The following is a 26289-nucleotide window of genomic DNA, read 5'->3' on the forward strand; positions in this document are numbered from 1 at the left end:
CCCTCCCACCTCCCCTTCCTGACATCTGGATTCCCTGCTGCAGAGACCCAGCCCCCAGCCACCTGGCATGTTGGGGTTGGACACGACCGTAACAGATTCCAGGCAGGACCTGGCTGGACCGCTGCTTGGGACCTGGGCCGCCAATTCCCGCCTGCCCCAAGTCACTGTCCACCACTTCACCTGAGTCTCCTTTCTCCTCTGTTGTCTGTGTTTTGTCTCCTCCCTTTCCCGCCTGCTCCTCTCACCTGCTCTCCTTCTGCCTGGCCGCTTGGGGGCTCCAGCTTTCTCCAGACCTGACTAGGCTAAAGGAGAGATACGCCAGGACTAAGAGAGACATCTTGGCTTTGAGAGTTGGGGGGAGAGACATGCAGGAGCTGAAGCACAAGTACGATTGGAAGGTATTGTCTGTCTGTCTGTCCCTCCCACATCCTGCACGGGCCTCTTCCAGCTGAGCCACCTCCAGGGGACTTTCCTGCTGCCCTGGGGCCTCGGGGTGGGCTTGAGCCTCCAGTGCCTGCCCTTGAGTCCCAGGGCTGCCCGACACCTGGCACTTGGCCACACTTGCATCTGTGCTGGAACTGGTCGAGGCCGTAAGCCACGTATTCCCTCCGGGTTCTTGCCTGTATCTTTCCCTCCAACTGCACGTGAAAGACACCTCGTGGTCCATAAGAATTCCCGGGTGGTTCTAGGGCCCCCAGAATCAGCTGGGTGCTTCATTAAAATACAGATTCCTGAGCGCCACCCTCGGGTGCTGATTCTGTAGGTCTGGGGCAAGGCCCAGAATCTGTGCATTTAATAACCATGGTGGGTGGGTTTGGGTTGCACTTTGAAAAATGGGAGTGTCAGTGACCTGGGATGCTCCCATCCCTCCAGGCTGTTCTGAGAGATCCGGGATGAGGAAGTGTGTAGGAGAAAGCGCAGCACCCTCTTCTCAGATTGGACTCGGACTTTTGGATAATGATGATCCTGACAGTAGTAGTTTCCATTAATTGAGCACTTCCTGGGGGTCCTGGTGAAAGTCTGGGCTTTGGAGGCCTGAGGGCCTGGGTTCGAACCCCAGTCTTACCGTGTCCTCACTGTGTGATCCTGGGCAGGCCCCTTGGCCTCTCTGAGCCTCGGTTTCCTTGCCGGTGGAATGGAGCGTTAGTAGCACCAGCCCCCAGGGAGGGTGAGGGGCTCTGATGGTCAGGTCTGGCCAGTGCTCTGTGGACGGTGGCCTTTGTTGCCTTTGTGCCTGACCGTCTTGTCCCCATGGTGCCCTGGGGCAGCTGTCTCTCTGCTGTCAGAGAGCCTGAGGGGAGCCAAGTACCTGGCTGGTGGTCACACGGGGGTTCCAATTCGGGCCTGCCACATGCCAGAGCCTGGACGTTCTCCATCCTGCAGCGTGTCAGAACCTGGGGCCTCCCAGGAGGAGGAGGAGGAGGAGGAGGAAGAGAGACACTAGAGCCCGTGAGGCCCTTCCACAGACACCTCCCGCCAGGTGGTGTCTGGCAGGGTGGGCCCGCGCCCCAGGGTGGGCAGGGTTAACCCCTGAGGAAGCCGAGGCTCCCAGAGGAGCAGGGAACAAGCGCAGGGCGCAGTCTGAGACCAGGGGCCTCCCTAGGCCATGGCCCCGGCCCCACGCCTCGCGGACGGTGGGTGCAGCAGGCTGACTCAGGGACCCTTCAGGGGTGTTTGCCTTTTGCCCAGGAAGATGCCAAGAGAAGGGCCTCAGATGATCCCCCAGACACCACTTTGGGGGTTCACAGGACAGCCATGGATACTTTATGCCAGGACCGGAGCTGGGCTCTGGATCAGAGGCGTCCAGTCTCCGGGGGCGTGACCCCAGGGAAGGACGAGCATCCATGGGCAGTTTCTGGGGTCAGCATCTGTCCTTCCCACTAGATTCCCAAAGGTGTCCGTGATCACTGCCCAGGAAGGCCAAGTATGGCGGCTCTAGAACTGTACCCTGTAGATGCAGGGAGCGGCGGGAGACTTCCTTCCCTTTTCCTGCTGCTAGTGGCTTCCAGAAAGTGGGCCTTGTTCCTGAAAAGCCACCACCCCTGCCTCTCCGTGCACAGTGCCCCGCCTCCCTTCCTTTCCCAGACCTCCAGACGTGCTTGGCCCTTAAGTGGGGGACCACGGGGTTGTCAGAGGTGACAGTGAGAAGATGGGGGACCAGCCCCCCCCAGATTAGTGCTCCCACCTTCTGCAGAGAGTTCTTGGAAAGAGAAAGTTTTTCTAGAGCTATGCTGTCTATTATGATAGTCATGTGGCTATTAAACTGAAGTTAGTTACGATTAAATATAATTAGGAATTGGAGTCCTAAGTCGTACCAGCACATTTCAGGTGCTCGGTGGTCACACGTGGCCAGTGGCTCCTGTGTTGGACAGTGCAGATAGAGAGTGTTTCCATCGTTGCAGGACCTTCTGTTGGCTGGTGCTGCTGCAGCTGTGTGTTGGAAAAGACGCTGGGGCTGGGGCTGGGGCTGGGGGTGGGGGGCCAGCAGCTCGCTTCTCAGGCCTGGGCTCCCCTGGCACCCAGGGTGTCTGCTTCCCCCTCCTGGGCACACGTGTCTTCCTCGAGCTCCACGTACCGCTTAGCTTGCTGTACCCATGTGCACGGATCCCTGCCATGCCAAGGGAAGCTGCATCTTGCTTTCTGGCAACTCCAGCCTTCCCTCCTTTCCCCGGGCAGTGGCTCAGTAAGAAACCTGGCTGTTTTGGGGGCAGGGCAAGGGATGGGGCTCGTCAGTTGGGTTTGGCAGTTGGGATGAGAGTATGTTCGCACCTCTTCTGAGTTGCTCTTAAAATCACATCCAGCGTTTGTACAGCACATTTTGCTGTTCAGTGCGCTTTCCCAGACCTGGGCTGTTCAGTGCACACGGCCCCTGGCATGGGTAGGTATTGCTGTTACCTTGGTTTTGTCTGAGAAAACTGAGGCTCAGTGAGATTGAGTGACCTGTCCAGCGTCATGCCACTGTGGGGTGGCAGAGCTGGGACTTGAACTGGGGTCCAGGACTCTAGGCCTCCAGCCTCCCCTAAAATTGGCTAGGGCTTCCCTTTGCCCATAAAGAGGGTTCCTGCAGGGAGACCCCCGGGGCCTGGATGTACCGTCTCACCCTCCCCCACACTGTTGTCCTTGGCCACTGCTCACTGACCTGGGAGGGAAGGGGCTGTGTGGTTTTGTCCTCTGTAGTCTGGGCCAAGGCCGGGAGGTGGGTGGCCCTTAGTGGCAGGTGTCCCAGGCCCTCCTTTGGCTTCTCTGATGCACCTCTCTGCCTTTGCTCAGATGACCCAGCTCATGAAGGCCGCCAAGAGCGGGACCAAGGATGGGCTGGAGAAGACGAGGATGGCTGTCATGCGCAAGGTCTCCTTTCTGCACAGGAAGGACGTCCTCGGTGAGGCACCGCTCGGGCCAGTAGGGTCAGGCGCCCAGCTCTAGGCTGGGGGGTGGGAGAGGGTGAGTTTTTACCCTGTCCCCCTGAGGTCATGCTGGGTGGGGGTGCCACGTGGATGTCTCGTCTCCTCTTGCAGTAGGGGTTGGGGGCAGAGTCCCAAATGCCCTTGTCCCAGCTTGCTTCCTGCTCTCTGAAAGCATGTCCTGCCTCTTCTGGGAGAGTCAGGCCTCTCCCTCAGATCCCCTGCCCTGCCTTTGTCATGGCCGTCTGGGCCTCCTGCCCCCCGAGGTCTGGCTCTCTGGGCCTCATCCTTGCACGTCTGTATTCACTGCCTCCCATAGCAATCCACCTAGCTCTCCAACCAGCCGACATTTATTGAGCACCTACTAAGTGCCACGCCTCACACTGCATGCAGGGACGCCGAGACGAATTTATCAGCCTTTCCTCCAGGGGCTGGCTCCTGGCACAGTGGGGGACACGGCACATACATGGGAAATGACAGGACAGATTGATAGGTGGCACGGCGGGGACCCTGGGGGAGCATCGAGGAAGCAAGGTGGACTTGGGTCAGGGAAGGAGGAGGAAGCCCTGGTCACCAGGCAGAGGGAGCCAGTATGTGCAAAGGCCCGTGGGTGGGAAAGTATGAGACGTTTGGGAAATGGCGTTCAGGCCAGTTAGCATTGATGGCGTATTTATCGTGTGCCGGGCACTCGCCTAAGAGCCTGCAGTTCCTCACTTACTCCTTGTCGGCACCAAACGAGGTACAGAGGACTCTGATGTTCCATGCTGCGGGAGAGGGAACAGGCATGGAGGGCTTCCGTCACTTGCCCGAGGACACACAGGGAAGGGATGGAGGCCTCATCTGGCTGCAGTGAGGGCAGGATGAGTGATCAGGGCCCGGTCGGCACGGCTGTGTGTGCCTTGTTGGGTGTTTGCCCTTGATCTTAAGGACACTGGAGGGTCATTAGAGGGTTTTAGGCAGAAGTGTCCCATGGTCAGATTTGATCCATCAATTGATCATTCCTGCAACAGGTTTTATTGAGCATCTACTACATGCTAGGAACTGTCCTAAGGCCGTGGGACAGCTGTGAACACATGTCCTTCCCAACCCTCCCCATTCCCCTGAAGCTCCCCTCAGGTGCCCACCCCTCACTCCTGGTCCCCACCAGGGCTCTGGTCTCCTCCCCCAGAGAATGCCTAGGCGGGGCCCATGGGGTGTTCCCAGGCTCGGGGGCACAGTGTCAAGGAGACCCAGCCCTTGCCTCACTGACGTCTTTTGGGGTGACAGACAAGGAGACGAGAAATGCCAGTACAGTGGGTGGAATCCTGGGGGTGCCAGTTCTCCTTGGAGGCCTTGTTTGGGGGGAGCTTGCCGCCCACCCTCAGCACACAGCCGGTGCAGCGGAAGAACGTGGGCTTCAAGCCAGGGAGAGCTGTGAGAGCCTGCACCCTCTTGGACAGTTCTGTAGTTAACCCCTCTGTGCCTCAGTTTCCTCATCTGTATAGGGGGGCTAATAATGAAATCCATCCCTGGGGCCATGGTCAGGATGACTGAGGCAGTGTATGGAGAGAGCCCTGTGTGGCAGGCGTTATTCTTAGGTGGTCACTCACTCAGTGGAGGCGTTGTGCCATGATAGCCCTACACTGACCTGGTCATGTCCCAGCTCTGTGCCTCCTGGCTGTCACCTTGCATTTCGTCCCCTCCCAGAGTAGCAGGTTCCTCATCTGTAAAATGGGTTGAATCCCACCGCTCCGTTCGCTTGGTGTGGTGTGTACCTGCCTGGCATAGGCTGGGTATTCAGTAAATGTCCGTGTTCTCCCCACTTCTGGGGGACCACTGGCCCCCGGTGACGGAGGGGACAGGCTGAGTGGCCATTCTAAACTTATTGGGATAGCTCTAAGAAAGGACAGCATAGCCAGGCTGGCTGTCTGGGAGTCCCTCCCGGGTCACCCTCCCCAGCCCTAGGCTGGCCTGGACTGTCCCCACCCCGCCCATTAGCCAGCTCCCTCGTAAAGTGACCCTCCCCCAGGGGTGTTATTAATAGCCAGGCAGGGCTCGAGTCACAGGCCAAGAATGTTACCCAGCGGCGCGTGGGGGAAGAGGAAGCCGCGGGGCCGGCGGCTGGGCTGGGTGCGCAGTGATGCCCGGGGCGTCATGTGGGCCAGGCAGGAGGGCCACCCCCACGCTGTTGTCCGCTGCCCCTCCTCCTCCTCCTCCTCTGTCTCCTGCTCAGGTAAGGGCCCGCCTGGGTGTCCCTGCTCCCTCTGCCCCCTGGGGTTGCTGCCACTTCTCCTTCTTCCCCAGCCTCCCCACTGCGTCCACTTCCTGCTGCCCACAGCTGCCACCCGGTGTCAGAGGCACCGAGCTGTCGGGGTCACAGGTCCCTGCGCCTGTGCCTCCCCGTGTGGGGGCCGGACCCCTCCCAGGACCCTCGTGCCTGCCCTCCCCCGCTGTCGTGGAGGCCTGGGGCTCCTCTGTCCCCATCCTCCATCCGAGACCCACCTGACCTGCGCCCGGGATTCCCTGTCAGACTCCAGCTGAACTTTAACTCTTTTGGGTCTTTGCATTATTTTTTCAAAACAGAAAGTGTAGAGCCAAGCTGTCCCATTCGTCTCGGGGCTTGTTTTCTTCTCCCTTTCAGGCGTCCAGAAGAAAACTATTTTTAGTGCCTAGCAGTGGGGACACAGTGGCTGGCCTCCGCCAGGCTGAGCAGGGACGGAGGCTTCTGGCAGTTGATTCTGAGAGTCCAGGCCCCGTAGGATGCTGCTCTGTGCCCCTCCGTTTGCTCCCTGGCTCGCTCACCTGCTCCCACTCACCGTGTGCATTATGGGTGGGCTGTGCCAGGCCCTGGGCTGTAGCAGGGGACGCTCGAGAATGCACCAGGGAGTCACTATAACCCCACGTGGCCCCAGGAGCTGCTTGTGCCCTCGGACTCAGGTCCAGGGCTGGTCTGAGGGTTTCTCAGCTCCTGGGGCCTGAGCAGACTGTGCTGTCCCCGTGTCATCAGCCCGTCTGACTTTCCAGGTGACTCTGAGGAGGAGGACATGGGGCTCCTGGAGGTCAGCGTCTCGGACATCAAGCCCCCAGCCCCGGAGCTGGGCCCCATGCCAGACGGCCTGAGCCCTCAGCAGGTCTGTGCGGGGATGGGGGGGGCAGCCTGCTCCCTGGGGCCATGCCGGGCTGGGTCTTGAAGGGGAAGTGACCGGCTGGGTGGGGCCTCCTGGGCTCTCTTCGCAGCTGGCTGCAAGGGCGTTCCAGATTGGCCACGGCTCCACGCTGTGGTGTGGGGACGGTGGGGTCCCAGCATCTGGAGCGTGCGCCTCTCCCCATGGCAACCAGAGCAGGTGCCGGTCGCCGATTCTAACTAAGGCGCTGTGTGACGGAGGGGACCACAGTCAGGCCCCTGCCCTCGGTAAACCCGTCCTCACCCTGGGCCCAGAGCTGGGCTCTCAGCGATGTCTTCCTCCTCCCAGAGCATCTTGCCGAAGTCGGGGCGGCCCAGGCGTGTTCCCCCCGTCCCAGCCTGCATTTTGCCAACCACGAACAGGGCTGAGATCCCTGGTTCCTCTGGCTGTAAGGATGTGTCGGGGCAGCAGGATTTGCCCATTTTTTGGTTGGCAGAAAATCCTGATGTTTGGGCTTTTTTGGAAATCAGGCGGATAGAGCCATGCTGGCCCAGGTCCCTGCCGGCAGCAGCTGGCCGGAGCCGAGGAGGAGCAGCTCCCTCTTGGGCATGCGCTCTCCGGCTTACAGCGTTCCTTCCGCCTGTTTCCCTCCCTGAATGGCATTTCAGGTGGTGACGCCCCACTCTGCCCTGGCACAGCGGGGCTCTGTCAGGGAGCCTGGGGAGACCCCTGCCTCCAGCTCACAGTCTAGGCCTCCCCTCCTGGTGCTGCCTGGTGCTCTCCTCGCTGCAGCCCTGCGTGCTTCCTGGATCAGGCAATGCCAGTCACTCCGGGCCAGCAGTCAGTTCTCAACTGAGACTGATTTTTGCCTCCCAAGACACATTTGGCAAAGTCTGGAGACGTTTTTGGTGGTTGCTACTGGCGTCTGGTGGGTAGAGGCCAGGGAAGCTGCTAAAGATCCCAGGACGCATGGGACAGTCCCCACCCAGAGGAGTTATTCAGGCCCAAATGTCCAAGTGCCGAGGCTCAGAACTCTGCTCCTGGTGCCGCTTGGTTGCCCGGGGATTGTCGATAGTGCATCCAGCTGTGGGACAGCTTGCAGGACAGTGGCCTTGCCCATCTGCCAGGCCTGTGTGGGCCATGGGCAGGGCAGTGGCCAGAGATGAGACAGGTGTGCCAGAGGCGGGAGGAGGTGCCAGGGGAGCAGCGTGGGGGAGCAGGCCCTAGGGGTGTGTGATTGACTCTCAGAACACCCGTTGGGGTAGAGTAAGGGCCAGTCACCCTCCCAGCCCCGGAGCAAGGCGGACAGGCTGCCCCCTCGGACACCCCACATGTGACTCCTTTTGTGAATGACATCCCAACATTGCTGCACAATATAGAGTCACCTGGGAAGATTTAAAAGTCCCTGTATTCAGGTGGCACCCCATGCCAACTCAGAGTGTCTGGGGGGCAGCTGTAGGGTCCCTGCATGATGCCAGCGTGCAGCAGAGTTTGGGGCCACCGCTCTGCCGTATCCGGGTGGGGGAGGCTTGACTGGGTGCTAGTCAGGCTGCAGGTGGGGGTGACGGTCCCCGCAGTGGCCGTACTTCCGGAGGGGTGCTGATGCAGGCCGGGGAGAGGTCAGGATGGTGAGAGGGAAAGGAGAAGGGACTGGGGTTGTTTAGCCAGAAGCAGGGCCCGCCAGTGGGGTGGGAGGGCACCCTAAAGGGGGAGGCCATCCCTCATCATCACGTAGAGAGGCGGCGAGTCCCCAGCCCCAGGTGTGCGTGCGCTGCCAAGGGGCCTGCCCAGGGGTGTGCCCTCCTTCCCCTGCCGCAGCCTGGGCCGCATGGGCACTTCCCTCAGGCAGGCGGGGCTCTGGCGGGGAGGGCAGCCCCCGCCAGCCCTGACGGTGCTTTCTGGCCGCGCAGGTGGTGCGGAGGCACATCCTGGGCTCCATCGTACAGAGCGAAGGCAGCTACGTGGAGTCTCTGAAGCGGATACTCCAGGTGTGACTTCAGGGGGTGCCGGGGGTCTCTGGGGAGAGGGCAGGGAGGGCCCCGAGAGACACTTTACGAGGAGTGTTTGGGGACTGTGGGCAGTTTTAAGGGGAAGGGGCCAAAAGCTAGCACTGTTTCATGGGACAGTAGCCCCTCCAGATGGGGACACCAAGAACTCCCGAGGCCCTAGTGTTCACAGGAGTGACTGTTCTCTGAAATGAAATTGGGATTCTTTGAAAGGACTCGTGGAAAGTCGAGGGCATATGGCCCCGTTTGTGCCTGGAAGGGACAGGACCTTCTGTGCCACTCTGTGCACCCCTGGGGCCAGGCTGTGTCCCCCCATCATCCTGGGGCTCTTAGAGGTGGACAAGGGGTAGGGTCACCCCTGTTTCTCCCATCAGGATGCCGAGGGATTGCTGGGCAGATGCCCATGTGCCAACCTGGGCCGTAGTCTGAATCCCTGAGACGGTGACTCCTCCGGGATGCCATGGGCTATGGGAGTGAGGCCGCCAGGAGAGGGAATAGTCGGGGTGCAGGGTGCTAACACCCAGGTCTCCCCTTCCCAAGTTTGGATCCATGGAGAGGGAGCCCAGGCATCAGGCAGGTAGAGTGAAAACGTCACCTGTGTCTGACAAAGCTGATTAGAGAGGCTGACGTGAGGTCTAGGAGCGAGGGAGCTCGCGGCGACCTTACCACTGTCAGGCAGGCTCAGCGACAGGCAGAGCCACGCAGGGCCAGCCTCTGGGGGGCCCCTTGCAGGCTCTCACCCCACCTCGACACAGAAGTCATGGAGGGGTTGGTTGTGGGTGGCCAAAGGGAGGCCAGGAGCACTACCATCACAGAGATCCTTCCAGAAGGGTGCATGAGGAGAGAGGGATAAGTGCCCCCACGGGAGGCCACTGTGGTCAGCCGAGTGCTGCGTGAAGGAGGGGGTGGGGGGGAGGGCATGGCCTGACCTTCGGCCTCCCCGCCCCCGCGCCCTCGGCAGGATTACCGCAACCCCCTGATGGAGATGGAGCCCAAGGCGCTGAGTGCCCGCAAGTGCCAGGTGGTGTTCTTCCGCGTGAAGGAGATCCTGCACTGCCACTCCATGTTCCAGATTGCCCTGTCCTCCCGCGTGGCTGAGTGGGACTCCACCGAGAAGATCGGGGACCTCTTTGTGGCCTCAGTAGGTGTCCCTGAACCCTTTCCCCAGCCCACCAAGGTGAAACCACAGCCTGCCCAGGGGTCATGCATTCCAGCTTCCTGCTGCTGCTGGGTCCCCTTGTCCAAGCCAGTGGGGACAGAGGGTGGCCAGGACTGTGCATCTTCTGGGTCTAAGCTGGGGTGGGTGCAGCACCTTGAGATCCTTGAGATCCTTGGAGATGTCTGCTGGGCTTTGGTACTGCGGAAGCCAGGTCGCTGTTCTGTCTCTGCCCAGGTGGCAGCCCCTCCTGGAGACTGGGTGGCCTCCTAGCCACTGGCCAGTCACCTGGCAGGTTGCAAGCTCCCTCACTATTTGAAATGCTGGCAGAGACCACAGCCTTGGCCCTAAGAGGATGCCCCACGGTGGTGGGAGAGGACCACTGGACCATGATCCCGGAGACCTGGCTCTGGGCCCTGCTGAGTTCTGCATCCTTGGGCAGGTCCAGCACCCTCTCTGAGCCGGGGTTCTCCATCTGTGGAATGAGGGGGTGCGCTGAATTCTTGGATTTTCAAACTGAAGTCTGTGGGCCATAGAGATTCATGGGGCAAGGGAGGGTCCATTTGGTGGAACTCCACTTTTGATCTGTTTTAGGTAGAGGGGATCTGCTAAAAGAAAAAAAATTAGTTTTTGAAAACCACAGCACTGGTAGATTCACTAAATAGACCTGACACCCTAGTCACTGTGTCGGGGGCTCAGGTGAGAGGGTTGGTTGACTCCAGGCACACTCCCCCCCTTGGCAACTCAACTCTGGGCACACAGCCCAGCGAGAGGCCAGGAGTGCTGGCCCTCTCCTCCCTGCACCCGGAAGGAGACCTGGGGGACAAAGGCCCCGGGGCCCTCCGTGGCATCGCCTGCTCCTACCTGGGGCCTTGGGCCAGCCTCTCCACCTCTCTGCGCCTGGTTTCCTCACCTTCATGGGGCGATGGGTGTACTCACCTCAAGGGCTTGTTGAGGTCATCCAGGCTGCGTCGTCAGCTCAGCTTGCGGTCCCAAGTTAGTGTGGGGTGCTGGTCGCCCCGCCACTCCTCTGCATCCAGGTGGCCCTCCCCGGCTCATGGCTGCACCTTGTTTCAGTTCTCCAAGTCCATGGTGCTAGACGTGTACAGCGACTATGTGAACAACTTCACCAATGCCATGTCCATCATCAAGAAGGCCTGTCTCACCAAGCCCGCGTTCCTCGAGTTCCTCAAGGTGGGCCTCGGGGGTGGCCGGGGCCCCTTCACCAGGGTGTTGGCTGGGGGTGGAGGGTAGGAAGGTTACTCAGCAGGGAGGGTTGCTTTGGCCCCAGCTTTGAGTCTCAACTCATGGCTTTGGTCTGGGCACCTCCCCTCTTTCCCCTGGGGCAGCCCCTGTCCCATGGAAGAAAATCGCTCTCTCCTGCCCGCCGGGAGGAGGGTTATAGAGTCAAAGTGTCTGTGGGCAGCTGGGGATCCTAGAGCCGTGATGGGGGGAAGAGAGATCTGTTATCTTCGACCCCAGGCCCACAAGGCCCGGGTGTGCAGGTGGGTTGGCAGGATGTGCCCGGCGGCCTCGGGCCTGCCTCAGGATGGCTGTGGCTCCGGTGTCGCTGAGCTTGTTCCTCTTCCTCATTTGTAAAAGGATCAGGAAGATTCCTCAAAGGGGTGTCTTGGGCATCCCGTGAGAGAACGGAGATGAAAGGACTCGGAAAATCTTCAGAGTCTTCGTGTAGCTGTGGCCAGGCTCCGCTGAGTTCCTTGGGGTGGGCACAGTGGGGGGGAGGGCAGACAGAGCCTGTGCCCGGAGGGAGCCTGGGGGCTGCCGTCTGGCAGAGGGTGCAGGTGGGCCAGGTGCCAGGAGACACACAGGCAGCATGTGCCTCAGCAGGAGGAACCCACTGTCCCCGTTGAAGAGGACACTGGGTGGGGAGGGGCTTTCTCAAGAGGGTGCCATCTGACATGGCCCTGGCAGGGGGTGGTGGGATTGTGACAGCCGGAGACGGAGGAGAGGGTATTTTCCAGGTACAGGGACAGTGGGGCAAAGGTCAGAGGCCGGAGGTCGGGATGGGCAGGTCTGGCTGGACTTGGGGAGCACTGCTGCCTGTTGAGGAGCCCAGGAGGGAAGATCTCAGAGGCAGCTGGCGGTTTGGGTGGTCCTGGACCTCCAGGCCCGGGGTCTAGGATATAACATTTCAGGCCATGGGGAGCCATGGAAGAGTTTTGAGCTTGGGCAGACAGAAGTGGAGGCTGATGGAGAAGCTGTGGGGTTGCAGGGGATGAGGGCCAGGACCAAGGTGACAGGTGTGTGTGGATAGAGGGCTGAACATGCAAGAGACAGGACAGTCCCCCTGTGCCCTGCCCTTCACCCTGGCTGGGCCTGTGTTTAGTTTAAGTGGAGGGAATGGTTGCCTTGCTACTTCTAGAAGTCTGACCTCCTGAATAAGTTGCCGGATTCTCCAGTTGTACATTTAGGTCAGAGACCTTAACATGCCTGTGTTAGACTCCTGAGGGTGAGGGGCCGTGCAGGGGGCACCGGTGGAGGGAGGGGTCCCTGGCTGTGAAATCAGGGACCTCCCTTGGCTCTTCTCTCCAGGCCCCGAGGCTGAGCAGGGTCCTGGGGCCCGGGGAGAGGAGCCCAGGATGGGGACCATGTCTGGAGCCTGGGGCGCTGAATGACGGGACCTTGTCTCCAACAGCGGCGGCAGGTGTGCAGCCCGGACCGCGTCACCCTCTACGGGCTGATGGTGAAGCCCATCCAGAGGTTCCCACAGTTCATCCTCCTGCTTCAGGTACCACTCAAGATTCCCGCAGCTGCCACCCACAGGGTGCGGCCTGGGCTGGTGGGGGCTCCTGGTGTGGGAAGGAGGAGGCCTGGGGTCTTGTAACCTGCAACCACCCCAGCTGCTTGGGGTTCTGGCCTCATCTTTCCTCCACTCTCGGGGTGGCACTGATCACCATCAGCAGCTTGTTTTGCAATGCTGAGAAATGCTGACTGGCTGGTGGGGCATGAGCCCGGGATTCGGGAAGGGATTGAAGGGGTGTGGAATCCCGGGACCCGCAGGGCTCCCGGCACGGAGGAGATGCTCAGTGAACCAACATACTCTGGGGGGCTCAGGCTTCAGCTTGAGGGTGGTTCAGGATGCCGAGGGCACGCTAGTCCCACACAGGGACCCGAGAACTCAGGACATTGCCCTGATTGCCAAGGGTCCTAAGGGGGTGTCTCCCACTAGGGAGCTGAGAGGGTGGCCGCCAGGCTGAGGGGTCCAGCGGCAGTTTCCTGTCTGTCCTCAGAGCTGCCAGGCTGTGGGAGTGGGCTCTGATGTAAGCACGCCCCTTATCAATTCATCAGCGATTGATCGTGCTTTTATTTATTTAGTATCTTCGTAACCATTGTTAAGTGTGCAGTTCAGTGGTATTAAGTACATTCACATTGTTGTGCAGCCATTACCACCATCTGTCCTAGAACTTTTTTATCTTCCCCAACTGACAGTCTACCCATTTAGCAACTCCCCCTCCCCTCCCACCGCTCTGACTACTCTCAGTCCCTCATGTAAGTAGAACCATGCAATATTTGTCTTTTTGTGACTGGCTTATTTCACTCAACATAATATCCTCGTCCATCTTGTAATGTGTTCATCCGTGTTGTAACATGTGTTCATCCGTGTTGTAACGTCAGAATTTCCTTCTTTTTTTTTTAACCTATTATTTCTTTGTAATTTTTTTAAAAAATTGGTACTGATCCCAATGCACCTTTGCAAAGCCATTCTGATGAAATAATTTTGTCCTGTTAGCATATTTTTTAACAACAAATGAAAAAGTTTTTCATCAAGTTTTCATCAAAAGTTTTCAAAAGTTTTCATCACGTTTTTCTCTTGCATAAGCAGTGGAGCATGTTGCATAGGCTCTGGAGTTGGTTCCTGGACGGTCGTAGTTCCACTTGACTTCTGGCCTTCTCCTCCAAGCTATGACTTTCTTGTCAAGTAGAGATAAGAATAGTACATCCTTTTGGTGTGCGGAATTAGCCTTTGCCTAATAAGCAAAAGATATATAAGAAAATAGAGCAAAAATTTATGTATGGAGAACATTCTCTGTACTGTGTGCTTTAGGTGTTCTATCTCATTTCCTTCCTTTTTTAAAGACTGATTAATACTCATGTGGACAGACTGCATTTTGTTTACTTATTCATCCGTCGGTGGATGGATTGCCCCTACATTTTGGCTGTTGTGATTCATGCTTCCATGAATGTGGGTGGACAAATACCTCTTTGAGACCCTGCTTTCAGTTCTTTTGGGGATATTTCCAGAAAGATCCACACATTGTTCCCCCTCCCCCCATTCGTCGGCTGTTTCTTGAGGTCACATTCTGAGTCTGGTACCGTCTGGCCTGGCTGCAATGCTGGACCCTTCCCAGAGCTGCAGCGTGTAGGGGATTTGCAAGCTGAGGCTTTGCCCCAGGCCGGGGAGCGTCCCCCGTGGGGCGGGCTTCTCACCCTCTGCTCTCTGGCCTGCAGGACATGCTGAAGAACACCCCGAGGGGCCACCCCGACAGGCTGTCGCTGCAGCTGGCCCTCACAGAGCTGGAGACGCTGGCCGAGAAGCTGAACGAGCAGAAGCGGCTGGCAGACCAGGTGGCCGAGATCCAGCAGCTGACCAAGAGCGTCAGTGACCGGAGCAGCCTCAACAAGGTGAGCACAGGTGCCTCCCACCTGCCTGCCCGCACCTGCTCTGCGTCCATCCTCACCTGTGCTCATGCCGCCTGCCCCGCGGCCACCCACCAGGTGGCGCTGTTCTCTGAGGAGGGGAGCCCTTGCTTTTCCAGGCCCTCGGACCCGACCTTGAGGATTGGGTTCTGGACTGGACTCATGCTCATTACTGTTCATGTTATTTTAGGATAAACGCTGATTTTGCTCATCGGTGTAATTTTCAGTAAAGACACCAGAAATGATGGCCTAGTATTGTGGTTGTACAAGTGGCCTCTGAGCAGCATCTGGGTGTAAGTCCAGATTTTGCCATGATACTTGCCGTGTGGCCTCAGGGGAACTCACCCAACCTCTCTGAACCCCACTTGTTCCCTCTGAAATGAGGAGTGTTCAGTAGCAGCTGGTCCCCAGGGCTGCTGCAAGGAGAATGAAGGAGCCGGCAAAGCAACATCCTGAGAGTTCTTAATGGAAGAAGGAAGATGAAAAATCCATGCCACGTTCTGGGGTTGCAGCTTAGGAACATTCTAGGGAAACAATCTTGAAATACTTGCAAATGAGTCCATAGAGCATCCAGTTTTGAAGCACATGGTCACTCCCCAAGTCCCCTGTTGGTTACTGGAGTCCCTCTGTTTCCCTAGCAGCACACAACACGAGACGCCTGTAGCTGCACCTGGATCTCTGGGAGGTCCAGCCCCCCTTCCCCTGCTCACCATTGCAGGGTGGAGGCGGCCGGGATGGTTCAGGGTGGTCACCCTGCCCTGGCGTATTGCAGGACTGCTTTGTGGAGAAGGGACACTGTATGGAATCATAGGGAAAGGTTCAAAGCTTCTGGGGAAAAAACTGGGAGCCCTTTTGGCCTTGTGGGGTCCCAAACGCAGAGTGAAGGCTAGCGGCTGGCAGCTCCGGGAGGCGGGGGTGCTATTTCAGCAGCGTAGGGAGGATCTTTCTAATGGTCCAGGGAGGACTGCCAAGAGAGGTGGCAGCCCTTTCCATGTGCACTGCCCTTTACAGTATAGCAGCTGCTCTGACCTGCCTTACCATCTTTGATCTTCATGACAGCCCTGAGGAGCGGGGCTGGGACACAGTCACCTGCAGGGTGACGTGCTAAACTTCGGAGGTCCCACATGTTGGGCCTCTTCTGTCTCAGGCTAATCTCAGGCTACAGGTGTATTTTGCGGCCCATGCAATATTTTCAAGAACATAGAAGTGGTTGCCAACATTTAAAAATAGATGTCCTATAAGATTCAGACTTGTGGGTCTTTTGGAAGGGTTGGAAGAGCTGGTCCACTGGCCCTCCTTCCTGCGTGACACTGGTCACCTGAGTAGTGGCTGTCCACTTCCCCTCATCCTTACCTATCTCTTCCCACCGACGCTACCTGCTGGTGCTGAAGGCTTCTGGGTTTGATCACCTGCTCCAGGTGGATAGGGCTTGGGAAGACAAGGCGGGCAGGGGACAGAGCCCTCTCCTGGGGGATGTCCCCAACCAGGACTGCTGGGGGGGCATTAGTGAGGGGGGAGGTCATTCCCCCACCCCCTGCCTCCAGGCAGGACTAACTCAGCTGTCCCCTACAAGCTTCCTAGTTTGGAATGTGACTGGAGAAAAAGGCTTCAGCCCAACCATGGCCACCTGTGCTGGCCTTTGCACTTGGGAAGTGTCTCCTTCTGCCCCGCCCTCGGTTCCCTGTGCTGTGACCAGGAGGCTGTCTTTCTTTCTCTTGCTGTGGCTCGTACATCCGTGCAGCTGCAGTGGGAAGACGCCACGGGCAGAAGGAAATAAATCCTGTAGCGTTTGCCCTGGGAAGGGCTGTCCTGTTCTCCGTAGCTCTGTCCCGTGGAGGCCGGGGCAGCAGAGTGTGGTGGGCACTGGCTGGAGGTCAGGGTGGCCTGCTTGATGTCTGGCAGGGGACCAGAGGCTCCGAGCCTCAGTTTCTCTGTCTGTCGAGTGGGGCTGAGTTGGATACGTGTGGGATGTTGAGAAGAGTGTGCGTCCCTCTCCAGGGCCCTCCTTGGGCAGTCCTGGCCAGTCCTGAAACCTGTGCAGTGATGTCCCTGTCACCATCACCCAGGGGGAAGCAGAAACGAAACTGAGTGTGGCCCCAAACGGAACCATGCCAGCTATTTCAAAATGGCCTACTCAGGAGCCTCCCGGGGGATGTTTGTGCAATATCCGGGTTTTCTTTTTCTTTTGTTTTTTTAAATCAGCTCAAGGGGCAGGGGATGATTGCCTGAGCCCAGGGGACTTTCCTCTTTCAAGTCGTGGGTTATGTCACACTTGGCAGCCTTCCGCGGGGGCCCTGCTGTCTTCGGAGTCCCAGTAGTGTTTTCACGAGCTGCTCTCGGCTCGTTTATGGAAATACTGGGGGGGATCCCAGCCTTCATGGCATGGGGGACCCCTGGGGATCTCTGAGTCCTCCTGTGTGTTAGGACCAGCAGGGCCTCCCCGGCTCCTGTCATACTGTGCGCTGGCTGCACGGTGCAGGGGACAGTGGGCGTGGCTTGGCTCTATCCTGTACCATCTGTCATTTCATCAGGGCTTGTCTTGGAATCTCAGTTTGCTCATCTGGGAAATGGGGATTGCCTGACAGGATGGCAGAGCCGACACAACAAAATGTGGAGTGCGGAGTGTCACCTGCAGGACCCAGTGCACGGCAGGCGTCTCGCCCCACTGGGACTCTGGTTGTGTGTTGACTTGAGCGATGTGCTTCTTTGGAGAGTGGCAGCATCCTCTCCAGGCGGGCTTGGCGTGATCTGTCCCTCTGCCAGCCAGGGTGGGGAAAGGAGGGAGAAGTAGTGGTTGTCATCAGAGTCACAGGTCTGGGGAATGAATTTCGCTGAATAGCCCTCCCCGGGAAAAAAGTCGCTGTTAGGAAAAAGGATGTTTTCCCATTGGCTCCCGGGATGGGTTGGTGGTCCCTGTGCCAGCAGAAGGGTCTCAGTGTCAACCGTGAGATTGGCAAATGCCTGCTCGACGCCTTGGGCTTGAGTCTTGGCCTTCTCAGAGGGGGCACTGTTGACCGGCAGGTCCGTTCCAACCCGTCCAAGAGGCGAGAGGGGCCAAAGCTTTCAACTGGTCAGGGTGCGGTGCCGGGACTGACTCCTGGGCCAGGTGTCCCCTGCCCAAGGACAGCCCTCTCCATGTCAGCGGCCATCACAGACAGTGGCTGTCTTTGGAGCTCCTGTTGCGTGCCACCTGCAGGGCTGGCCTCAAGGGCCCATGACCTGTGCGGTCACACACAGCCCGTGCCCAGAAGGGCCCCACGCTTGGTTTAGTGTTCTGCTGTGGCTGTCTTGAAATCTGCTAATAGCTTTCGAATGAGGGCCTTCACATTTATTTTGCACTGGGCTCTGAAAATCGTGAAGTCAGACCCAGTCATGCGTTGGTTACCTCATGTGATTTCAGCAGTAGAGCAATGACCATTGCACCCACTTGACAGCTGAGGAAACTGAGGCTTGGGTGGGTGAAGTGACCTGCCCGAGGGCTGTACCACTGGGGATTGGGGCTGGGGTGGAGCTGGTGTCTGTGACTCCAGAGCTGTGTCCTTGGCCGTGGTGGTCATGCAGGATCATCACAGGGGGTGGCTGGCAATGGCTGGCTCACCTGAGATGGGGGTGCTGGCCGCTGGGTCCGGTGGGTGCAAGGGTGGGTGGTCAGGCTCCCCAGAGTGCAGAGCCCCGCGAGTGTTTCTCTTCTTCCCCAGTGCATCTCCTCCCCCAGGGCTGGAGGAGGGGCCTCACCTCCTCCTCTGCTCCCCCCAGCCTGGGTCTCCCTTTGCACCGTGGGGGATTCTGGGCCTTTGTCAGGGTAAAGCCACCTGGGTTGTGATGCTGACCTCCCCTGCCCCCTTCCCCAGCTGCTGACCTCGGGCCAGCGGCAGCTGCTCCTGTGTGAGACATTGACCGAGACCGTGTACGGTGACCGAGGGCAGCTGATCAAGTCCAAGGAGCGCAGGGTCTTCCTGCTCAATGACATGCTGGTCTGTGCCAACATCAACTTCAAGTAAGTGGGCCCGAGCTGGGGCTGGGTTGGGGGAGACCCTGGAGACCCCGTCCTGCCCTACCCCCGTCTCTCGGCCGGCTGCTCTGTGGGGAGGCCCATGTGAGTTCAATGTAGGCCTCCGAGGTTCCACTCTCTCTCCCGTCCCTCTCGACATGCTCTGTCACCAGTCCCAGCACTGAGAAGTGGCTGGAGAGGCCATCGGCCGCCCCCAGCCTTGGGCAGACAGGTGTTCGTTGTACAGAGTCGTCTGCTCTGAAACATGCCAATTGGAAACTGAACTATCTTTTTTTGACCATGTTGAAATTCAGCAGATCCTTCCTTGTGTCCAGCCCAAATCCCTGCTGCTTTAACTCAGATCGGGTTTCCTCCGGCCAGATGGCAGCGTTTTTTCAATGCGAGTCTTTGCCTTTCGCCCGCAGCCCAGAGCATCTTCTGCCCACGGGAGCCTGGGTCCTGGTTCTAGGCCAGAGGCTGTGGAAGTGCCCAGAGCCCGGCTGCCAGGCTGCGCCCCCAGAGTGGGGCGAGGCTGTGACACCCCAGGCCTGGGCCTGCGCACTAGTGGCGTGTTCGTTGTGTCAGGCTTCCGGGCATCCGTGTTTGGCTTGCACAGGGAGTCCACACCAAGGTTGAGACGTTTGGCTTCTCCTAAACTTTTGGGTCTCCAGCATTCTGGGTCCACGCTGCCCTAGGCTACAAGGCCTGGAGCTGGGGCTCATGCCCTGCCTCCTTCAGCCTCCCGCCCGGCCCAGCTCACCCACCCGCACCCCCTGCGTGGCTCTGTAGGTGTCAGGGACTAGGACCCTCAGCCAGTTGCGCCCTGAGAACTCCGGCTGTGTCCTTGCTAGCTGGGTTCTTAGGAGAATCTCTGCTCCCAATATCTGACTGCACTTCACAAAGCGTCACAGAAGCACCAGTGTGCCAGTGACAGCCGAGATCCAGGAGGGGAAACAGTCCCAGCCTGGGCCCCCGCTTCCCAGCTGAGCGTGTGGGGGAGGGGAGGTGGAGATGGGGGGCACCCGCAGAGCTGATTCCGACTCTGCACCCAGAGTCACCGTGTACACGTCCGTGCACGGCCGTGCGGTAGATTTGGGGGTTTCTGTGGCTGTGGGTCGCGTGTCCTGGAAGGGGGGCAAGCTGGGACCTGTGCACTCTCTGGCCACCTGCTCGCTCCTCTGTGAGTCCACCAGGTGCATACTGATCCCCGACTTTGTCCAGGTCGTGGCCCTAAACAGGACCCAGCCCCTGCCTCCGGGAGCTCGTGTCCTGGTGGGGGACTCGGGCGGGTAGGCTGTGTCACCGATGGGCGTGGGCAGTGCTCCTGCTGACCCATTCATTCATGCATCCACTCACTCGCTCATGCGAGGCTGTAATTCTCCAGCCCCAGTTCTGTTCTGGACACCGTGTAGGGCCAGCGATGTGACGGACACCTTGTCAGCACTCACGTTGCTCAGGGTCTAGCGTGGGGTGCAAAGTGGGGTGCTAGTGGCAGAGTTTGGGGGAACAGTTGGGTGATTTGGGCTGAGTCACTTACTCTAGCTGAGCATCACCCGTGTCCTTGTCTGGGATTATGCGCGGCTTCCTAGCAGGGCTGCTGTGAGAGGCAGGATGGAAGGCCCGGCCGGGGAGGCCCTCCGTGTGGTCCCCTTGGTCCATACTCGGCTTCTGATGGGAGGCCGCCCTCCTTCCACTCTGACACCCAGCCCATGGCCCGCCCCCAGCTGGTCCCAGCCCCCATAAGAATCACTCAGTCACAGTAACAACCTTCCTTTCCTTCTTGTCTTTTCCCCAGGCCTGCCAACCACAGGTAGGTTTAGAGGCTCAGGGGGCTCGGGGGGTCTCGGGGCATGTGATTCTGGATCTGGGGCTGGGGCCTGGGCACCCCGACGCTTCGGTCCCAGCGAGGGCTCCTGCTCTGCCTGGCTTGGTTTGGCTGAGGTCTGGTGCTTGGGCTGCGTGGCCTGGCTGAACCGGTGTGCCGAGGAGCAGTGCGGGGCCCGGCCCTGGCGCAGGGCGGCTGCCGGCTCTCCAGGGCTGCGTCCTCTCTGTCCCGGCAGGGGTCAGCTGGAGATCAGCAGCCTGGTGCCCCTGGGGCCCAAGTACGTGGTGAAGTGGAACACGGCGCTGCCCCAGGTGCAGGTGGTGGAGGTGGGCCAGGATGGTGGTGCCTATGACAAGGACAACGTGCTCATCCAGCACGCCGGCGCCAAGAAGGCCTCTGCCTCGGGGCAGGCCCAGAGTAAGTAGTGCCCCACTGCGGCCCTCACCCTGCCCGCCGTAGCCCGGGCTGACTCAGCCCAGGGACCCCAATGTGGCTGACGGGCATCTTGGCTGGGAGGCTTTTGCTGATTTTGTGGCCCCCACTGGGTCAAAACACACAGCCATGAATTCACCTGAGGGTGCATAGGTGTGCTTCTTGCCACCTGCATTGGTTGCCCTGGCCTGCTGCAGGGGTGTCCTGGCTGCTGTCCCCCCCACCCATGCCCCCTTCCTGTCCCCCTCTGCCCACTCCAGGGATGGCTCTTCAAAATGCAGGTTAGTACAGACCAGATCAGAGCGTGTCACTCCTGGCCCTGGGGGCTCTCATTGTTCATCCTGGGGACACCCCGTCTGTCCCCACCTCCCCTCACTCTGCCCCTTCTCTCCTTGGTTTGGCCATACTGGTCCCTGGGCTCCTGGATGGGCCACACTCCTCCCCACACGGGCCCTGTGCCTGTACCCACCTTGATCTCGCTCAGCTCAGTGGCACCTCCTCAGCCTTTGCAGACCCTTCAGCCAGCCTGTCCCCTTTCCTTCCTTTCACGCCTGCCAGTTGCATTTTCCCCTTTATTGGTGATCATTTTGTTGATGTCTTCCCCCTTAGTGCTACTATAGCTCTTGCCAGGCGTCAGTAAACATTCCTCGACTCCACGAAGGCCGCTAAGTTGCAGGGCTGGCAGGAAGGAGCGTGCCCAGAAGCACCTTCCACCATGGGAAAGGCGCTCGGGTTTCGCTTCCCCCTCTGTCCACTGCCTGACCCGGGGGGCACCTCACAGGCTGCCTACGGTTCTGGACATTCTGAGGAGTCATTGCACCATCTCCTCTCGCCACCCGGGGCTGGGCTGCGACAGCTGTGCCCACTCGCAGATGCCGTCTCTGTGCCCAGCCCTGCGAGGCAGGAAGAGCTGGGGAGGCCCCTGCTGCTGTCACTTCCATCTGGGGCGCCTTCGGCCCTGGCTAGACCACACCCTCCCTGCCAGTCCTTGGGGGGTGCCCAGGACCCCCCTTCAGCGCCTCTGGCTTGTCTGCAGCTGCGTGCCTCAAACCAGAGTCAGGCACTGCCGGGCCCCTTCCGCAGAGGGAAGGAAGTTCTTGCTGAACCCCAGTTGGCCTCAGATGATTTTTTATCATATTGTTATTCAAATATATACAGACACAAAACTCGGCATAATCAACTCCTTATGCTTATAGCCCTTGAACAACCATAAAGCCAGAACAAACTCACAAATTGAATAAAAATAAAACTACAAAGCAATAAAATTCAAATTAACAGCATTAATTTAATGTGATGGATGACGTCGTTTTGCTGAAACGAAATTGCTCACAATATGGACGTGGCACTCCGGTGGTGCAGGTTCTTCTGCGTTCTCCTGCCTGAGCCACCTCGTGCCCATGCCACCTTGCGCCTGAGCCACAGGGCACCTGGTGGGGTCTGCACTTCCCACCAGCTCCCTCTCGGGGTCGCTGCAGAGCCCTCCTGTAACCTGTGCCACATTCCAAGCCAGCCTTACTCTTTGCTTGTTACCAGGGGACCATTCAAGCACCAAAGTCCATGGAAGCCCTGGGGTCACACAGCAGAACATGCGCCTGATGTTTAGATACTCATCTAAATGAAAACCCAGAATAAGGCTTCCCAACCACCCCCCCCAGCACTTCATGCGAGCTCAACTTGAGAAACCGTGACCTAGAGAACAAGGGCCAAGTTCTTAGCGCAGTGTTCAGGGTCTTCCCCATCTGGCCCTGCCAGGCCCTTCTACTCTGTCTCTTGCCGCCCACCCCTGTACCCCCAGTGCTCTGTTTATCACCCCCAGAGATCTGGGCCCCCTCACCCCATCCCTGTCCCACCGCCTTGATACCTTTCTCCCCAGCACTTTCCACTACCTGTGGCTGTTAACTGACTGCTTCCTCCCCCACCTCTTGTTTGCTGCTGTCTCTCCAGTCCTGCCGTATCTGGAACATAATATGTCCTCGGTGTGTCTTTGAAAAACTCGCTGTTCAGGGGCTTCCTAAGCCACGGTGCCTTTGCACATGCTCTTGTCCCTCTCAGGAGAGCCCACCACGTGCAGGCTCCTTGTCTCTCACAGGCACAGCTGGTTCTTGGTCTTGTGGTCTCCTGTGACCCTGTGCACAGGCTGCCTGTGGCCTGGACCCCAGGTGTTAGGCCTTACCTGTGCCTGGATCCGTCTTCCCAGCTAGACTGGGAGCGCCATCAGGGCAAGACCTGGATGTTTCCTTCCGGATCTCCAGTGCCGCATCCCAGGGCAATTCTTCAAAAGAAGAACATCCCATGTTCTTCTTTTTCACTGTTGAGTGGCTTCTTATCAGCGACTTCTCCCCCCCAAGGCTGAGTTGGTCTCTTCTCTGCCCAGATAAGGTGTACCTCGGCCCCCCGCGCCTCTTCCAGGAGCTGCAGGACCTGCAGAAGGACCTGGCCGTGGTGGAGCAGATCACACTCCTCATCAGCACGCTGCACGGTACCTACCAGGTGCGCGCCCGGCCCGGCCCGAGCGCCCCAGCTCCTCCCTGCAGGCAGCGTCTCGAAGGCCGAGTCGGGAAGGGCCCCTCTCTTGGCTCAGGCCCTGATGTGCCCTGGCTTCTGAGCCCCCACAAGCGGCAGTAGTGGCTGAAGCTCCACGTCCCTGCCTAGAAGTGTGGCCCCTGGTTGGGGTGGACCCTCTGGTTTGGGTGGAGCAGAGCCTGGCTGTGGGAACGTTTTTGTTCTCTGTACAGTGGCCATTTGGTCATGTGGCCCCTTCCTGTGCCTCTGCCCAGTCTGGAGAGGAACCTGGCTGGGAGAGTGGGTCCCCCTCAGCGCAGGGCCACCAGGTGGGATCTGAGCCCAGAGCACGGGGCACTGGGCTCCTGCTCGTGGCTGACGTGCAGACCCCGTGTGGCTCAGGACTTCTTCCCAGCGCTCCCCTCCTGGGGCTCTTCGATTGCTGTGGGCTCTGCGGTGGCTTTCGGGGAGCCAGTGGGCTGTGTGGTGACCTCATTGGCTTCCTGGACCTAGAACCTGAACATGACCGTGGCTCAAGACTGGTGCCTGGCGCTGCAGAGGCTGATGCGGGTGAAGGAGGAGGAGATCCACTCGGCCAACAAGTGCCGCCTCAGGCTCCTGCTCCCCGGGAAACCCGACAAGTGAGATGAGGGGCTGAGGGGAGAGGGCTGCTGGCTCTGTGGGGCCAGCAGAGCGGGGAGCTTGGGGGGTCACCTGGAGCCATCCTGTGGGCCATGCCCAGGACAGCCCCTGACACGTGGTAGGTGCTCACAAAAAGACATCGAATGAATGAATGAGTGAATGAATGAACACCATGTTCATTACTTGGGTAAGCCTAGTTCACTGTTAGGATACTCACTCTGCCGTTGTTTGTCCCATTTGTGCCATGTCTTTTGTAGTCACATCAGACTGTGTGGTCTCACACGGCAGACCCTGGGTCTCCTCTTTGGGGACCCCAGCTCCCCCCAACACTGCCCTGCCTTCAAGATGCCCACCCCAGGAGCTTGTGTGCATAGACACCCAACTGATGTCTATGGAATTGATGACAGAGTTAGCTGCTTGGCCTGGCAGAGACAGGGAAAGGTATCTTTTTGATCCTCCCATAGCTCTGTAAGATGGGTCTTCTTGTCCCCATTTTACAGGTGGGGAAGATGAGGCTCAGAGAGTTGCATGGGAGGCTTAAGGCCACACAGGAAGAGGCAGAGTTGGGTCCTGATGGGGTCTGACTCTGAAGCCCAGAGCCGTGTAGTGAGGGTCTCAGAGCCCAGGTTTTGGTCCCCAAGGGAGAGGAGAAGGTGGGGACAGGGTATCGCAGTGGCTGCAGGGACGAGAAGGCTGGAGCACTGTTGTGTAGGACAGGGCTGTGGGGCTTGTGTGCGAGAATCAGCAGCTTTGAGCTCAAATTGGAATCTGCCACCTCCTTGCCGATGGCCTAGCTCAGGTCCCTACTCTCTGAGCCCCGTTCTCCCCACGCACCCTGGAGGGTGGAGACTCCACCCTGCCCACCTCCCAGGAGTTGGGACGTCCCAGGTGGAGAACAGACCCAAAGGACTCCAAAAGGGGTCCCTGCTGCTCCAAGGCGAGAGGACAGTGTGGTGACAATAGCAACCTTGGCTGCCCCAAGCTTGCGCTCAACCCGTTCGTTCATTTCTTCATTCGTTCGTGTGTCCACTCAGCCAACACTTACTGAGCAACTGCCCCATGCCAGGTGCTGGGAACGGACCCAAGTGAGACCCATTCCTCCCCCCAGAGGCTTGTGCTCAGACGTGTAGGTGTCTGACAAAGCCTGTGGACAGCTGACCGCTGGCTGACCAAGCGGAGCCACAGCCTGGGGAGGCTCCGCCAGGCACAAAGCCAGAGGCTCCTGGGGCTGGGCTGGGGACTGTGGCCCGGCCACTCTGGCCAGGTACCCCTCCTGGGGCCACAGTGGCTGGAGGGCCTCCTTTCCCGGGGGCTGAGGCTTTGCCAGGCCACCAGCCTCTTTGGCCACCTTTGGGTACCTCTGACCACACCTCCCTCTATCTCTAGCTCACATGGGTTGGAGGGAGCACTGGGTGACAGTCCCTGGGAGCCAGGCCCTGGTCCTGGGCACTCAGGCTCCCCATCTTCTCACCATCGCAGGTCCGGCCGCCCCATCAGCTTCATGGTGGTCTTCATCACCCCCAACCCCTTGAGCAAGATCTCCTGGGTCAACAGGTTGCATCTGGCCAAAATCGGACTCCGTGAGTATAGTCCCAGGGACAGCACCTCGGGATGCAGGGGCGTGGGGCGCCAAGGTTTGGGGCGTGTGAAGACATGCGTGCATTCAGGGTTGGTGGGGGACACGGAGTTTCTGAGCTAGAGGGAGGTGTGCAGTGGTGAAACAGCTGGAGCTGGAGTTCTAGTCCTGAGGCTCTGCTGTGTGACCTTGGACAAGTCACTTCCCCTTTCTGAGCCTCAGTTTCCTCATTGTGATATGATGGGACTTGCCAGAAAGTGAATTCCGCTCCTGTGAGGAGAGGGCAGTGGGGGTGACTGCCAAGGGTTTTGTGGCGAGCGTGATGAAAATGTTCTAAATGGGGTAGCGTGGTGGTTGCCCAGCTCCGTGAATATGCTAAAGCCAGGGAAGTGTACGTTTTAAAAGGTCGGATTTTGTGGTACCTGAATTATATCTCGGTAAAACTATTACCCCCCTCCCCCCCACAAATGATGCAGGTTGACTAAACTGCTTCTTAACCAGAGACCTGTATTATTTTTTTCTTCCCGTGCACCCCATAATACTAACACAAATGGATGGATATTTACAGAGTGCTTCCTGTGCGGCCGGCACTTTGCTGAGCATTTTACATGCATGTTTTTCATTTCACGCTCACAGTAACCCTACAAGATAGGTCTATTGTGAACCCCTTTAGACCATTGAGGACTCTGAGGCCCAGAGAGGCAGGGGGACCTGGCTGAGGTCACCCAGCAGGAAGGAGCAGATCTGGGACTCAGCGCCTGGGCAGGCTGTCTCCAGAGCCCAGTCTAGATCCCTGTCCGTTCCGCTTCCACTACTTGGCGAGGTTCTGTCTGCCAAGCCACGCTCATCAAGCTGCAGTTACTTGATTTGTCCGTTTCTGGAACTGCTGAGAGGCCTGAGCCTTTGCCGATCAGAGCCACTATCCCCTGTGACGTCCCAGAATCCCTTTTTTCTGATGCCAGCCAGTAGCGGGGGCTTGTTTTTGTTTTACTTTT

General features: G+C 58.8%; 1 protein-coding gene across 3 annotated transcripts in view; it reads left to right on the forward strand.

The window, feature by feature from the left end:
- ARHGEF10L (Rho guanine nucleotide exchange factor 10 like) overlaps positions 1 to 26289 on the forward strand; it is a 141543-nt gene that overhangs the window by 65536 nt on the left and 49718 nt on the right. The window contains exons 8-20 of one of the 3 annotated variants that reach the window (XM_075994489.1): positions 282 to 398; positions 3271 to 3379; positions 6405 to 6511; positions 8416 to 8493; positions 9473 to 9652; positions 10745 to 10861; positions 12324 to 12416; positions 14138 to 14311; positions 18178 to 18323; positions 20378 to 20559; positions 22949 to 23064; positions 23590 to 23717; positions 25198 to 25298. In XM_075994489.1, the coding sequence (XP_075850604.1) occupies positions 282 to 398; positions 3271 to 3379; positions 6405 to 6511; positions 8416 to 8493; positions 9473 to 9652; positions 10745 to 10861; positions 12324 to 12416; positions 14138 to 14311; positions 18178 to 18323; positions 20378 to 20559; positions 22949 to 23064; positions 23590 to 23717; positions 25198 to 25298 (1648 nt within the window). Of the gene's footprint in view, positions 1 to 281; positions 399 to 3270; positions 3380 to 5425; positions 5614 to 6404; positions 6512 to 8415; positions 8494 to 9472; positions 9653 to 10744; positions 10862 to 12323; positions 12417 to 14137; positions 14312 to 18177; positions 18324 to 20377; positions 20560 to 22948; positions 23065 to 23589; positions 23718 to 25197; positions 25299 to 26289 lie in introns of those variants that run through there. The other 2 variants (XM_075994495.1, XM_075994499.1) reach the window with 2 other exon arrangements.

Source organism: Microcebus murinus, chromosome 2 (assembly GCF_040939455.1).
Source record: "Microcebus murinus isolate Inina chromosome 2, M.murinus_Inina_mat1.0, whole genome shotgun sequence".
Taxonomy (NCBI): Eukaryota; Metazoa; Chordata; class Mammalia; order Primates; family Cheirogaleidae; genus Microcebus; species Microcebus murinus.